The 14,530-nt window shown below is 40.1% G+C and overlaps 2 protein-coding genes across 2 annotated transcripts; both read left to right on the top strand.

Annotated features, from left to right (window-relative positions):
- The first annotated feature begins 1,497 nt into the window (after window positions 1-1,497).
- Window positions 1,498-4,011, top strand: hmx1 (H6 family homeobox 1). The gene is made up of 2 exons (XM_008317605.3): window positions 1,498-1,774; window positions 2,918-4,011. The coding sequence occupies exons 1-2, from the start codon at window positions 1,498-1,500 to the stop codon at window positions 3,502-3,504; spliced, it is 864 nt and encodes a 287-aa protein (XP_008315827.1). The 3' UTR covers window positions 3,505-4,011.
- Window positions 4,012-4,555: 544 nt separating this feature from the next.
- On the top strand, window positions 4,556-6,285 carry hmx4 (H6 family homeobox 4). Its single transcript, XM_008317604.3, has 2 exons — window positions 4,556-5,139; window positions 5,296-6,285. Exons 1-2 carry the CDS (start codon window positions 4,917-4,919, stop codon window positions 5,862-5,864), a joined length of 792 nt encoding a protein of 263 aa, XP_008315826.1. The 5' UTR covers window positions 4,556-4,916; the 3' UTR covers window positions 5,865-6,285.
- The last annotated feature ends 8,245 nt before the right edge of the window (window positions 6,286-14,530 follow it).

A 14,530-nucleotide genomic window follows, 5' to 3' on the forward strand; every position in this document is an offset into this window, starting at 1 on the left:
ATTGCCTTTACTGTACGTTGTCAATGGATCCAAGTAAGGTCCAGTAACTATCTTAAAATATTATATTTGTACGGCTATACAACATCTACAAAACATCTGTCTGTGAAATCAACCCATCATTCAACACAACCTGTCTCTCAGGAACATTACGGTGAGGTGAGGCATAAGGCTGAGCTGCCAAACTCAGCTTCAGTTACTGCAGCCTGAGCTGAGTGTTAGGATGAAGAGCAACATCACACTGGACTTTCTGTCAAAGGGTAAATTTGGCCTTAAGGGCGAGAGTCTGGGGAGGAGGGGGAGGAGGGAGAGAGAGAGAGAGAGAGAGAGAAAGAGAGAGGGACGGCTGTGGTGTAACTCATACAAGATCTAAACATTCTGCTTGTCTTGTCAACTTTAGTTTGATTATCCACAGATATAAACAGTCACCAGAGAAGTCACCACACAACCCTTGTGTTTGTTATGAGTTCATTATAAATATTTCAAATATGTATGACTATGTTTTACAATCATACATTATGTTTTGTGCCGATATTTGGTTTTGTAAAATTCCACATAATAAATTGATAATTGATTAAGTTAGAATTTTTTAACAGTGGTCTTTTATATATGTCATTTTTAAAACCTGAAAATACCATCTTTTAAAAATGATATTTGAATTAGATTAACACGTTAGAAAGTGGTACAGGCCACTGCAGAGCTAGACAGTACGGAGCATACACAACTATGACTTGTTTAAATCACAAAAAGTCATGTGACATAATTTCAATCAAAATGATTTTAGCAGCGATACTATTTACTGATTTATATTTTGTTATTGACTTAATTCTTTAGGCAGAGCAATGAAAATTATTTAATGGAGAAAACATTTTCAAAAGACTGTCCAGTATTGAAATTAATTAGAATTTCTTTAATTAATTAATTAGAAATAATTAATTATAGTTTGAGCATTAATTTAGTGGACTACTAATTTAAAAAATAGAAACAAATGTTCTCAATAAACACACACACACACAGTGCTGTTTCTCCTCTGGTTAATCTATGTTATGGTTTGCTCTACAGTTGACCCAAATAATAAGTGCTCGGCCGCGGACAGGGGTTTTCTCCAGGCTGTGGCCTCAGGAGGTCGGTCGTGCACGTGAAAACACGCACATCACAACGCTCAGTCACAGACAGCATCAGCAGAAGCCGCAGCATCGTTTTCATCAGCAGCGACAGCAGCTGATGACACCGTCTCTTCCTCTGCAACACCACATTTCCCGTGGGGCCAGTCCAGTCGTGGGCAGTCTGGACTCCCTGCTCCCTCCGTCTCCCTGCTCCCTCCGTCCCGGTCCAGCCGCTGGCTCTGAGGAGCCGCTCCGTCTGTCTGCTACAAATATTGGACCTCAAACGATCTCAGCGCAGCAGAATCCGAGCTTGAAATGAATGTTTTCAAACCTCTCTGGTCGACTTCACGAGGATACGATTTTTGGATTGAAGACGCCGTGGTTTTGAGATAACATGAAGGAGAAACTGGCAGAAACAATGACACCCGTTTCATCCAGGGCGACGTCCTTTCTCATCGACAACCTATTGGGCAAGAGACGGAGCGGACGGGAATCACAGTCCGGCGAAGACCTCAGAGAAGTTAGGGCGGAGACGCTGAGCTCCCACCGAACTCAGAAAGCACAAGCGCCGGTGCATCTTCACGGATGGAGCTCCAGGTCTGGAGCTGCACACAGAGAGTCGGAGCTGCAGAGGTGTCACCGGGGGAGAGCACCGAGTTCCAGAACCCACGGTAAGACTTGTGTTTGTTATGTCCTCTTAAAATGAAAGATGAAGCGCTCCAAGTTGAATCGATTCTACTTCGACTTAACTTGAATTATGAACAGACTGATGGAGAAAAACACATCCAGGCTTAACATCACGCCTGCATGTGACTATATGGAAACCCTGGACTCCAGGCGTGGTCGTTTATACCGTGCAGATTTATCGACCTGATTTTATTTGAAGGATTTACGAGCAGCGTTCCCACTTTATTGGCTCCGTTCAGACCACGGCTGCCTAAGATGTTTACTGTCTGAGGGGACATTAGGTGGTCGATGGTGGGCTGGAGGACATACATGAGTCGTAGACCGGGTCCACTGCTGGGCTGCATGTATGGACAGGACGAGCTTTGTTTAACATCCAACACGTCCATAATCTGGGTTCTAAAAAACTCCCGTAGATTCTGTGCATAACTGAAAACAGTAGCGAAGCAGATCCGAGGTCCACGTCACCATCCGGGTTTTATTAAGCTCCGTGACTTACTGCTGTCATGTGCCTCGAATTATCCCAAACCAAAACATCAAATCAAGTATCTACGATTAAAAAAAAAACAAGAACCGTCTCAAAAGATGGGAGAACCTGGACATATGGTCTTGTTAACACGTGACCCTGCAAAGATGACAGTTAAATTGCCGTGGGCAACAAACCTATTGGAGTATATTAATTATGTTTTACTGTTTCCTTAATAAAAAATTAGGTGAATTATTATCTTGTATTTAACATTTGAATTTTACATCGTTTGAAATAAAAACTGCAATAGTGGAAACATCATTAACTATAAAGTGTATAGCTGTAGTTATTGCGTAAATACAACTAATTCTTCAATTTAATTTTTTTGTTTATGAAGTAGAAATATTTATTTAAAAATATGTGAACTTGTTTTGTTTTTCTAAATATAAAATTCCCTAATGTCATATTGTTACCTTTACAATTAAAACTTTCATTCGACGTGAAAATTTAATTGGTTAAAAGTGATGGTGTATTTTATTGCAACACATTGGCAAGTATGTGTCCTAAAAATAAAAATGAAAAAGTATTTTTTAATTTTATCAAGTATTCTCCCCTGCGACCTATATATATACATATATATATACATATATTTTGCTAATCTCAGGTCTAAGGGACACCAGGTTCTGTTCCGTTATGACCAGTGACACAGGTTCAGCTACTGAGTCCGAGCCGAACACGGAAAGTAGCGACAAGAGTGACCGGAAACCGGGTGACCACCACCTGCCACCTGACGACAGCGGGGACGCGCAGCACGCTTTTGATTCGCAGTCCTCTGACGTCAGCTCCAGTCGCAAAAAGAAGACGAGGACTGTGTTCAGCCGTAGCCAGGTGTTCCAGCTGGAGTCCACCTTTGACGTGAAGCGGTACCTGAGCAGCTCGGAGAGAGCCGGACTGGCCGCGTCTCTGCATCTGACGGAGACTCAGGTCAAAATCTGGTTCCAGAACCGCAGGAATAAGTGGAAGAGGCAGCTGGCGGCCGACCTGGAGGCTGTCCATATACAGAACTCGACCCAGAGGTTTATCAGGGTTCCTGTCCTGTACCACGACGGAGCAGCACCAAGTCATGCTCAGGCTTTAGGCCTGAGTGGACACCGAGTGGCTCCACTGACGACCAGGTCTACAGACAACACACTGTCTTCGTTCGCTCACTCCATGAGTTTGTTAAGATCGCAGATGACCGGTTTGGTGTGAGGACCGATCAGAACTGTTTTATGATTTATCACAGGATTCTACAACGGCTCTTCATGCACATGACACGTTTTTACGAATTTTATACTGAAAGTCACTTTTTTCCACTTTGTCACTTTTTCACAAGATAAATAAAATTGTTTATCAAAAGTGTCTTCCTGATGTTTTTATAATCCACGAATCCATCATCGATTTGTAGGTACTGTATCAGATTAAGACAGACGAGCTCTGTGCATCTTGAACTCGTTGACTTTTTCTCCTTGACCAACGTTTTTAGAAACATTTCTATATGGAAAGAGGATTTTATGTAATATATAAAAAATATAACCCCGGTTTACAGTTAGAGGTTTGGGCTTAACAACTCAAAATTAATCGAACTTTTTTCCCCAAATAATTAGCTCTCAAAAAATTAAAAACCATGTCATGTTAAGTCAAATCAGCACTATTCCATATTCAATATTTAGTTATTTACCAAACGTAGTTTACAAAATCTTAAAACCATGATTAGAAAAAATTCGAAATTTTCATTTGTCGGTTATTCGACAAATCACTTGAGGCACGCAATTAGTAATAAGGCTAAATAACCAAACTGAGTAAATTTACATTTTAGAAATAAATTAACATTTGTCACTGCTTTCGTTGTAACAGAAGAGATGTTATATTTTAAAGTTTGAGAGCAAAGGTTGGTCATTCATTTTAGGTATTTTCTTAAGATTACATACTTAACAATCTTGACTCTGAAACACAAATATTATAATATTTATTATTATTAGAATAAACAGACCAAAACTGTGATCCTTGTCTCTGTTTGTTAATGTTTTATGACACAAAATCTATTGCCAATATTAAATCATATCGGGACAGACGGTGCGGTTAAAAGATTTCGCTGGTTTTCACGACGAGAAATAAAGCAACGTTTATAGACACTGGGTCAGTGTAGAAAATCAATGCTTATAAAACCTCAACCTGACAAAAATAAAGCTCATATGTTGTTTTTGTCAACAAACAAAAAAATCTGATTAGAGAAATCAGAGTTTTATTTACTTATTGTACAGTTTATGAAGCGGCAGCAGTGATGGGGGAGGGGGTGACGGTGGGTGACGGTGGGTGAAGTAGAGTATAGAAGGAGGGCACAGAAGCAGCAGCACTCTCCTGACCTCACTCCCGTCCTCTTGCTCCCATTGGTTAAAGCTGCCTGTTTCTCTGGTCCAATCAGTGAAGAGCTAATTGCTCCCCATCATATGTTCGTAGTGGCGACGCAGGCAGAGCACCGTCAGCCCCGTAGTGTCTGCTCAGCCGCAGCTGCTATGGTTCGCAGAGCATCTGGAGGTCTGTTGTGAGAATTTTGTTCCGGTTTAAAGTTTGAGAGGGAGCAGAGCAACGGACGTCAGAGGAGGATTTACGCCTTGGTGAATATGAACAAAGCGGAGGCTCCATGTCGACCCGCAGCCTCTCTGAAATTCACAATTGATAACATCCTCAACCTGAAGACGAGCGGCAGGAACTGTGACAGCTGCCGCGACACTGGACAGCAGGATGAAGCGGCCACGGTGGTGCGTAAAGACGCTTTCCAGAGTCACCAGCAGGAACACGGGGGGCAGTGGCGACAGGATCCGAGCAGCAGGCTCCACGATAGTGGTAAGAGGGTTCGAATGATTGTTTGGCTGCAGGCTGTGCGTAATAGAGACCATCTGTCATCTTAGCTCACCATTACGCTCCGAAGACATTTCACTCTCAGGTCAGTGCGCAGCTACAGCCTGACACGAGGTTAAACCGTGTTTGAATTTGTTGCAGAGTTGAACCCAGAGTGCAGCGAGTCGACAGAGGCGGTCGTCGTCAGCCGCGCAGACCCGAGGAGGGACGTGCGCTTCGACAGCGGAGACAGCAGCTGCGACGACAGCGGCTCCGTCACCGCGTCCACAGACTTGGAGCAGGGGGACGGAGAGGCCAGGAAGAGCAAGATGGTCACGAAAAAGAAAACGCGCACGATATTTTCCAAAAGACAAATCTTCCAGTTGGAGTCCACCTTCGACATGAAGCGCTACCTGAGCAGCGCGGAGCGCGCCTGCCTGGCCAGCTCTCTCCAGCTGACGGAGACGCAGGTGAAAATCTGGTTTCAGAACCGCAGGAATAAGTTGAAACGGCAGATCTCCACCGAAATCGACGGACCCGTCAGTGACTTCCCGGAACCTGGGAAGCCGGTGGTGATGGGACAGCTCCCGGCCTTGTACAAAGAGAACAACCTGCTGGGGAGATGCCTGCTCCCCATGCCTCTGCCGGTGGTTTACCCGGGCAGCAGCACGCCTTACCTCTGCTTCTCCAACGCCAGCAAATATTTCAGTCTGTATGACGGGGACATGTAATGGCTTCACGTTGGGGAGAAAGACTCTTTTGGTGGCCTGATGCCCAGTGTAGAGCATTTTAAGGGTGGTGGGTCCAGAGCTGCGGCCTTCACTGTCACAGACTTCCAGGATGGAGGAGTAGGGACATATCACAAGAACACGCGGATTTGGTATTATTTATTTTTCAGTCGGTCAGAGTTTTTAAGGCCTGTACAATAAGGCCTGACCTTAAACCTGACCTTTAAGGTGTTTTTTTTTTAATTAAAAAATGAGTTAGCCAGAAGGAGGCCTGAAACTATCTCTAAATGTTATGAATTCACCCATTATTATTATTATTATTATTATTTTAACCACAACAGAAAGACCAAAGCCACCAAAGAAAAAAAACATAAAGCCTATCTATCTGCATGCATTTCGTCTATCATGTTTTTTTATTGTAATTATTATTATTAATTACTGAAATGATCTATGTATTTAAATGAATGTAATGAACATTTTGTTCTATATGTTTCATGCATGCTCGTTTTTTAATCATACTATTTCCTCTTTATTCCACATTGGCTCATAACATATTTTACTGAAAATATTATTAAAATATAATTAATGAAATATTTCAAAATGCTGACTCAGTATTTGAAGACACACACTGACGTAAACTTTATACAATTGTTAGATTTAACAAATTCAAAGATTTCTCAGGGACTGTAAAAAAACTTCCCTTTTTAATTTAGTATTAAATCTTTATTTAATACCAGCACAAATTATATTAAATTAATTTTAAAAAAGTCTGAATTTGGTGATTAGTAATATTTTGGGAAAATATTATTTCCTTTTCATGGTCATCAAATACTTTTAAATGAAATTATGTTTGTATTCTTAAATAGTTAAAGAAATCCAAAAATCCTGCTTAAGTTTTCATTTAAATATTTACATAAAATGGGATTTAAAAAAATATCAGATTCACTTATGCGTTGTTGTGGTGATTTGTCATTGACGAGGCCACGGAGTACTCAGAATATTGTAAATACTTCAAACAGGTGACTTAAGAATTTCTCTTGCCTATTGTCCAAATATTTTATTATATATTTTTGATATAATAAAAAAAGAAATCAATATTTAACGACAAAGTGTTTATAGTTAAAGAAGTGTATTTGTGTGAAAGCACATGAATACTTTCTTCTCAAAGAAACACATTGTGCTAATAATACATCACTAAGATATTATTTCTTGGTACTGAGAAATTTAACATTTTTGAGTTTCAGGCAGGAGCTGACGCTCAATCTTTTCAGTAGGAGATAACATCTATATTCTGGTCTTCTCTCCTCCTGTCTAGTAGCCAGTCTGCTGTTACCACATCCGCAGACCCTCGCAGCAGCTGCCTCAGCATAATTTTAAGTGGACACTATGGAAAGTTTTGCTCCTGTGCTTCTGTCAAGCCAAGCCAAAGCTAATTCCTGACAGTTGAGCTTCACGTCAGGCGTATTACAGACGTAGGTCTGCATTTTAGAACTAAGCCATAAACTGTGAGTCAATCAATTCTATAACTAATTCTGAAACAAATTCTACAATAAAACGTGTTTGTTCAATGTCTACATGGCTGGGACTGAACGGGTTGGTCACCAGAAATGACTCATATGTCAGTTTATTTCTTTTATACTGAAGAAAACTATTTTTATCCACCAGTGTTTTCAACTCTCCTCGAGATAATTAAAAATTAAGAAATCAAATATTGTCTTGACTGAAAGCGAAAACCCAATTCCTGGACGGAGTTAGAAAGCACTTATCAGGGCTGCCCTTTGACCCCAAGCACACTGCAACACTAAAACATTCATTTCAATAATGTAAACCTTAGAAGCCAAAAGATTCAGTCTTACTTTGAATTATTTTTGACTGTGTGGACAATAAAATAATTTTCACTGCATGTAAAAAATAAATCTCTGGATTTGCATGATTTACGCTGTGTCTGCATGTGTGTGTGTGTGACCTGTCATTTTTAGCAAACTGTTCACAAATATATTCACACAACTTCTTAGTACCCACAATTCCTGACACCTGCCACATCAAACAGGATGGCAAACTGTCAATATGTAGGATTGTAAAAACAAAAATATCTAATATTGAGTTGGAGCTCATGCAGAGAAACCCTTTAAAACTTTGGACAACAATGAACAGCAAGGCATCTTTGTATTTCAATTTAGTGTGTTAATTATAGATAAATACATGTCAGACTGTGCTACGCTAATTCACCTCTGTGACTGTCGTTGGGAAATGCTAATTGTTCTCTTTTCATTGTGCCACTCCATCCTGCTCCCTCCCTTTCTTCTTCTGCATGCCTCCCTCCTCCTGCTTTGTCAAAGCCCATCACGTCTGTGCACTGAGGCCCGACTGTGTGTAATTACAACTAAAGAGAGGGAGTGAGAGGAACAGTGTGGAACCAGGAGGGAAGATGAAGAACCAGTTGATGAGTGTGTGTTTGTGTTAGAACACTGCGACAATGGAGTGTGTATTTCTGTATGGGTCTGTGCCTCTCTATAGACAAGGTCTGGCTGGTCAGCGGCATGGAGAGGTGTGTGTGTGTGTACTCGTTTCTGCATTATCAGTTGGGGGCCCCTGTCTCTCTCTCTCTCTCTCTCTCTCTCTCTCTCTCTCTCGGCTCATTACTTTAACCTATGATGACCTCTCCCAGTCATCTGACAAAGGTCAGCAGCTAAGACGATGGGAGAGACTGTTCCTGAAGTGTGTCCCCCGACATGAAGGCCTAGGAACAGCAGTTTGTCTAAATCATATAAATCAGCCTGAGTAGATGCTCAACTTAATGAATGCTTCAACCCACACACAAGAGTCTTGTTTATAAAATCAGATTAAAAATATTTTGAGATTTGGATTTTTACTGTATGTATTTTATTCTACACTTTCTGTTCATCTAAGGAAAGCTGCAGTGTGATTGACAACACGTCCGATAAATGTCTATCACATGTGACAATTTCACAGCTGCTATTAAAGATGTTAAATTCAATAAATGACTAAACAGTTTGGTAGCTCAAAAATGTTTTAAAAGATAATAGATTAAAAAATATAATAAAAAATAAATAACTAAATTACTTATGGTTAAATAGTTTTGTGTAATTGTTAACACATGTATACAATTAATCATGTGATAGTATTTCAGACAACATCAGGACTTAATAATCAAACAAGACATGCAGAGTTTGAAATGTTAATTTGATCTTAAAGAAAAAATATGATACGTCTCCGGAGCAGACTCATGAATCCCTGTATCTTTACAGCCCACTCTTTAACACGTTCTATCACATGTGGTCAGTGTTTGAGTCATTCTGCTCACGGTCAGACCAGCTGCAGCTACATAAAACATAAAACTTTAGCAGTGTTTTCTGGTCTCCCTCCAGTGTGTGGATCCCCCTGAGGTCGTCCCTCCACCACAGAGCAACCTGAGACCAAAACTACATGACACAGCACACTGTAAAGTAAACAACAAGGCTATTAGTTAGAGGTGGAAATCTGAGACACGAGCTCTGTGTACGTGTCACACTTAAAGACTGTTTGATGGTGTATTGATCTGCTAATTTGGTCATGCCCTCCTCCTTCTCCCTCCCTCCTCCGAGATGCAAATTGCTGGAGGAAATTGAAAGATGGCAGAAGGGATGAAATCAGATAAAGTGCTGTAGAGGCTGAGCTAAAAGGCGAGCTGCAGTGGAGAGATGAGAGGAGATACAACTGAGAGGCTGAGCCTAGTGTGAGACAAAGAATAATAAAACACAGTAAAATGAATGCAATCAATTAATATACGCGAGGTCTTTTAACTTGACGGAGGCTTTTAGGTGTGAGGAATGATTACCCTGCTCTAACTGTGTGGGGAGGAACCGTTAAACACAGGCACGATAAGGTGCATTCCTTTTAAACACTTGTCCTTGTAATACTTTCTTCAGACCCTAGGGGGTTGGTGGGGCGAGCTGAATTTGTTGGAAGTGGTGACAACAATAAAAGGAAATGCAACAAACTTGCATAGCAACAAAAAAAACATAACCACCTGACCCAGTGTTCCCAGTTGGCAAAAAACTGCAGGAACAAGTCAAGGTTGGTTAAATAAGTCTGAACAACAGTGACTTGGTGAGGTGTAAACTCCTCATCTGTCCACCAGTGGATTAAACTGACAAGAGACGTCTGCGTATTCAGACCTAAGGCTGGTCTTCTTTTTTTTGTATCAAATAAATGAATTCAGGTAAACAGGTGACTAACTTGAATAAACTACCACGAGGAAAAGTTTTGCATCTGTGCAGTGAACATTTGTATTTTTGTTTTTACACCTGATCTTTTGTGACGGAGTGCTGGAAAGTTTAACCTCTCATTAGGTTAGGAACTACTGCCCAGGTTTTTAGAAAGTCAGCTGGAATCTATTTTCATTTAGGAATTCATTCCAGTCACTAAGTTCTTTATTTTGAAGGTTGTTGAACGTAAAAGAGATCCTGTGGCTAAGTGCAGTCTGTGGAAAACATTATTGTTATAAGAAAAAGTAAAGTGCGTTGAAGAACACATTACTTTTGCACATGCTGTCATTTGAAGCAAATAAAAATCCAACGTATCGGCACAGAACAAAAATCGCAAATGCGACACATTTTTTAAAGGTAAAAACAATGTTAAAAAATGTCTGACCTTTAAACTACTGCGCAGGCACAGATGCATTTATGGACAAGCCAGGGTATGATGAATTCTGTGAAACTCAAAGACCTGAAGCATCCATCATATTTGTACTAAATGCCTTTTTTAATACACAGTCAATTAAAATAAAAACATGCAAACACACACACGCACGTCTGTGAATCAATTAATAAGCCTCGTCTCTCACGTCCTGTCCCCTCAGACACCCTTCTCAGGGTAATGTGCCATTAATCTACCAGTGAAAACACATTATTGCCAATCAATAGGTGAGATGAAGGGATGGAGGCAGAGGAAAGAGGAGAAGGACAAAAGGGAGAGGAAGTCTAGGGGGGAGCGTTTGAGCTGGCAGCAGGGTGAGGGTGTGGGGGATGTTGACACTTATCCATAACACCAGAGAATGAGCTCCACTGTGCAGACATGGAATACGCAATGTGGTTTCAAGCTGAACGTCAATACGGGTCCATTAACGACAGACACAGTTGTCAGAGTGTCCTAACTTTTCTCTCTGTAATCCTCTGATACACAACAATATCTGCCTGTGCTCCACATCATGTACACTGTACTTTGATGTAAGTATTTCATTTGACTACAACATATGGTTATTACAACATAAGTTGAAATATATCATGTAAATTCCATTAATTGCCATCTCATATATTTAACTTTGATCTAAGTTAGCTAACTTTTACAATGCTTGTATTTTAAGACTGTCTTTAAGTCTTTACCTTGTCAAAAAGCCACTGTGTCCAAGTTTGTCATGTTCTTGTTATTCCAACTTATCTCAAAGGTGAAGAATGAATGTGTGTCAAGTCTGAGGTCTCCACTAACACTCCACTGCAGCCAGAAATAAAATGAAGTACTTTGAAAAGTTATTTTAATTTTACCATCAGAATGAAAGGCTTTTATTTTTTTTATTTTTTTTATTCAGTAGTTCTAATTTTGAACCAGTTCACTCATTTAATTGGAGTTTAAAGTGAAACTAATACAAATGTATAGAAGATCAAAGATGACCAAAGAGATTTTAACACCCCCCCTACCCCCTCCCCACACACACACACACACCTTGCTGATCTTGTAAAACAAGATGCGGTCGTGCAGACCTAAACATGACAGAACGTGCATTGTGTGTGTGTTGCACATCTGACCTGTATGCCATTACAGAGTGTTACTGCATGACATGCAGTAACACTCAGGAGACCAGACAGATACTCGCCTGCTGTCCTGTACTGCTTTAGTGGACGCCGATGAGTAAATAGCTGCAGTGAAACCAAGTCCCTGAACATCTAATGGGCTCTAATTTTGTCCTACAACTCATGTGGCTGCAAATAGGTCTTACAGTCTTAAAGTCCCCGTGTGGTCACTAAATATGATGACTCAAAAGGATAGGTAATATCTCAGTAGCATCAGTCATTTAAAAAAAAGTAAATTATTATGAGTAATAATGTTTATTTTTCTGCTTATCGGTATTTGTAAGACTTGTATCATGGAGCCTTTTATTGATCCAACTTAATTTACGATTTATGACATATTAGATAAAAGACAGATATGATAGTCCAAACACATAATTCATGTTGGTTTTTCACAGGAACCTGAATTTCAGCCAACTCAAAGAATTGGATTTTTTTGTAAAATTGTTTTGTTCGGTTGCCAATTTAAGCAGTTTACAACTGGACTAGGGAAGTTAGGTAAACTGTTGTCATGAAAATGTAAAGACCAAACACCATTAAGCATTAGTAACCAGGATTATAGAATGGACCTCACCAGAACCTCCAACATTCCAAAAAATGTTTTAGAAAATGTTTAAAAGTTAAATATTATTTCACTAAAGTGAGCCAACAATGCATGAATCGAGCTGTATCTAGACTATCATGAATCGTGAGTAATACGAGTGCAGAGCAGCATTGGCAGCACAGTGGGGTTCCCAGCAAAGGACCCAACGTTTCATTCTCAAACAGTCCAAGACACCTTAACTTTTGCCTCTGCAAATATTTGCAGCCATACATTTTCAGTCAGGGATGTCAAACTCAATCACTGCACTCTCTTTATTTAATAAGTCTGATCCAAGGTGGTTATTCGTGTCATAAGGATATGTTGTGTGCAAAAGTAACACATTTACACACAGGGACCAACTTGACATGAAACATATCCTTCCAGCAATGTTTTAGAAAAACATTTAAGATGGGGTAAAAAGAGTTACAGGTCAAAATAGAAAATCTATATTTAAACTGTTTTAGTTTCTTTTATTTCAGCTAATCTTGTAGTTTGGAATTTACAAAATCACCAATGTCTATATTCTGAGATTTTTTTGCTGTTTACCAAGAAAGAATGAGAAGATTTAAAAAACATGCCAAACATTTGAAAGTCACAGGGAAAATACTGTTTTCACCAGCAGACAAACTGTCACCCATTCCCCAACATCCTCTGTTCCACCTTGTTGGACCCAAAACACTCATCCACTTGACCTTTGACACTGCTGGACAGTACCAAAGCCAATGCTTCATGAGTCTGTGTTTCAGATTCTTGTTATATTATTGTATTTTATATATATATTTTAGTTTGTCACCACACTTGGGATAACTCCATCTTTCTTTGCTACAATACACACACAACAAACACACCTCTTAGCCCTAAAGCGTGTCCATCCCTCGAGGATTGAGCACCCCCCCCCCCCCCCACCCCCCCCCAACAACGCACCCGAGCGACAAGAGCAGGCTGAGGAGGCACTAAGTGCTTCGTAATAGCCAGCAATCAGTACAGATGGAGAGAAACCAGCAGCTCACCCTCAGGAAAGAAATATAAATAAATAAGATAAATAAATAAAAGCCCTGTGTCCTCACAACCACATACTGCATTGGGCATGTGTTTTATAATGAATATAGATTGAGAGGTTGAAATATTTATGGTTCAGTGGTAGTGTGAGGAGGGACGGTGGTAGTGGTGGTGGTGGTGAAGGGACTAATGGTGTGAAACCCTCACGAGTGAACCAAAACGAAAAAAGGAAAATTCCTCTTGGTCCGGAAACTTGGAGCTTTTCCATTTGTGATGCCTCAACAGGGATTCTCTCAAGATGCTTTTAGCAAAATAGATGATTTTTTTTCACAGTGCCGCGAAGGTCATCTCAGCAACAGAGTATCAATGTGGAATCAATTAAGTGCTACAGTTGTTAATAAAAGTATCTGTAACAGAGACAGCTTCATACGATGTCTGTATGATGTCACAGAAGGACCAAACACCCATGTGAGCATTTACTAAATGCCTCAACTCCTTGTTTCCCCCAAAGTGCCCTTTACACCCCCATTACCTAATTTGCTCATATGAAGCCCACACCTAAGAGTCATAAATAGTTAAATCTCTCGATTGGTCAGTGGAGAGGTGTCTGGGGACAAGAGCTGACTAAGAACAGCCCAGGGGCCAGATAAAGAATAACTGTGTAGACGGCATATCTTCGCTAACAAATAACTACTACACTGATGAACAACAGACTCTTTGTAAGTACTGGAGGAATTCAAGACAAGTATTACAGCGAGAGTGTACAATGTAGCGGTGCTAAGAAAGAATCAAAGGTCAGCAGAGACTGAATACAGTAACACATGACCTGGAAGATTCCTAAGATTCTTCCTCTCCATTCTACATTCTTCACCGGAGACAAATCTAAAAATACAGTACTTCATGGAAATAAAACCGAGGCTTGTATTACTGTTATTAATACCATGAGGGTGAAAATACCCCAATGTGGCTAATACGCCATCATTGTTTCTGAGAACAGGTGTATGTATAAAGCAGGCATAATGAAACGACATACAGTCAATAGAAAAGTCAAGCCAAATATTTCCTAATAAAGTAGCACTTAACAATTCGATATTTTATAGACTTTTGAAGATAGATAGATGTGTATTAATCTATGTAATCTACATATAGATTAGATAGATAGATAAATAGATGGATAGATAGATGGATAGATAGATGGATAGCTAGCGGAATAAAGCAGATTCATCAAGTCCATATCCATG

Source organism: Cynoglossus semilaevis, chromosome 9 (assembly GCF_000523025.1).
Source record: "Cynoglossus semilaevis isolate Cse_v1.0 chromosome 9, Cse_v1.0, whole genome shotgun sequence".
Lineage (NCBI taxonomy): Eukaryota > Metazoa > Chordata > Actinopteri > Pleuronectiformes > Cynoglossidae > Cynoglossus > Cynoglossus semilaevis.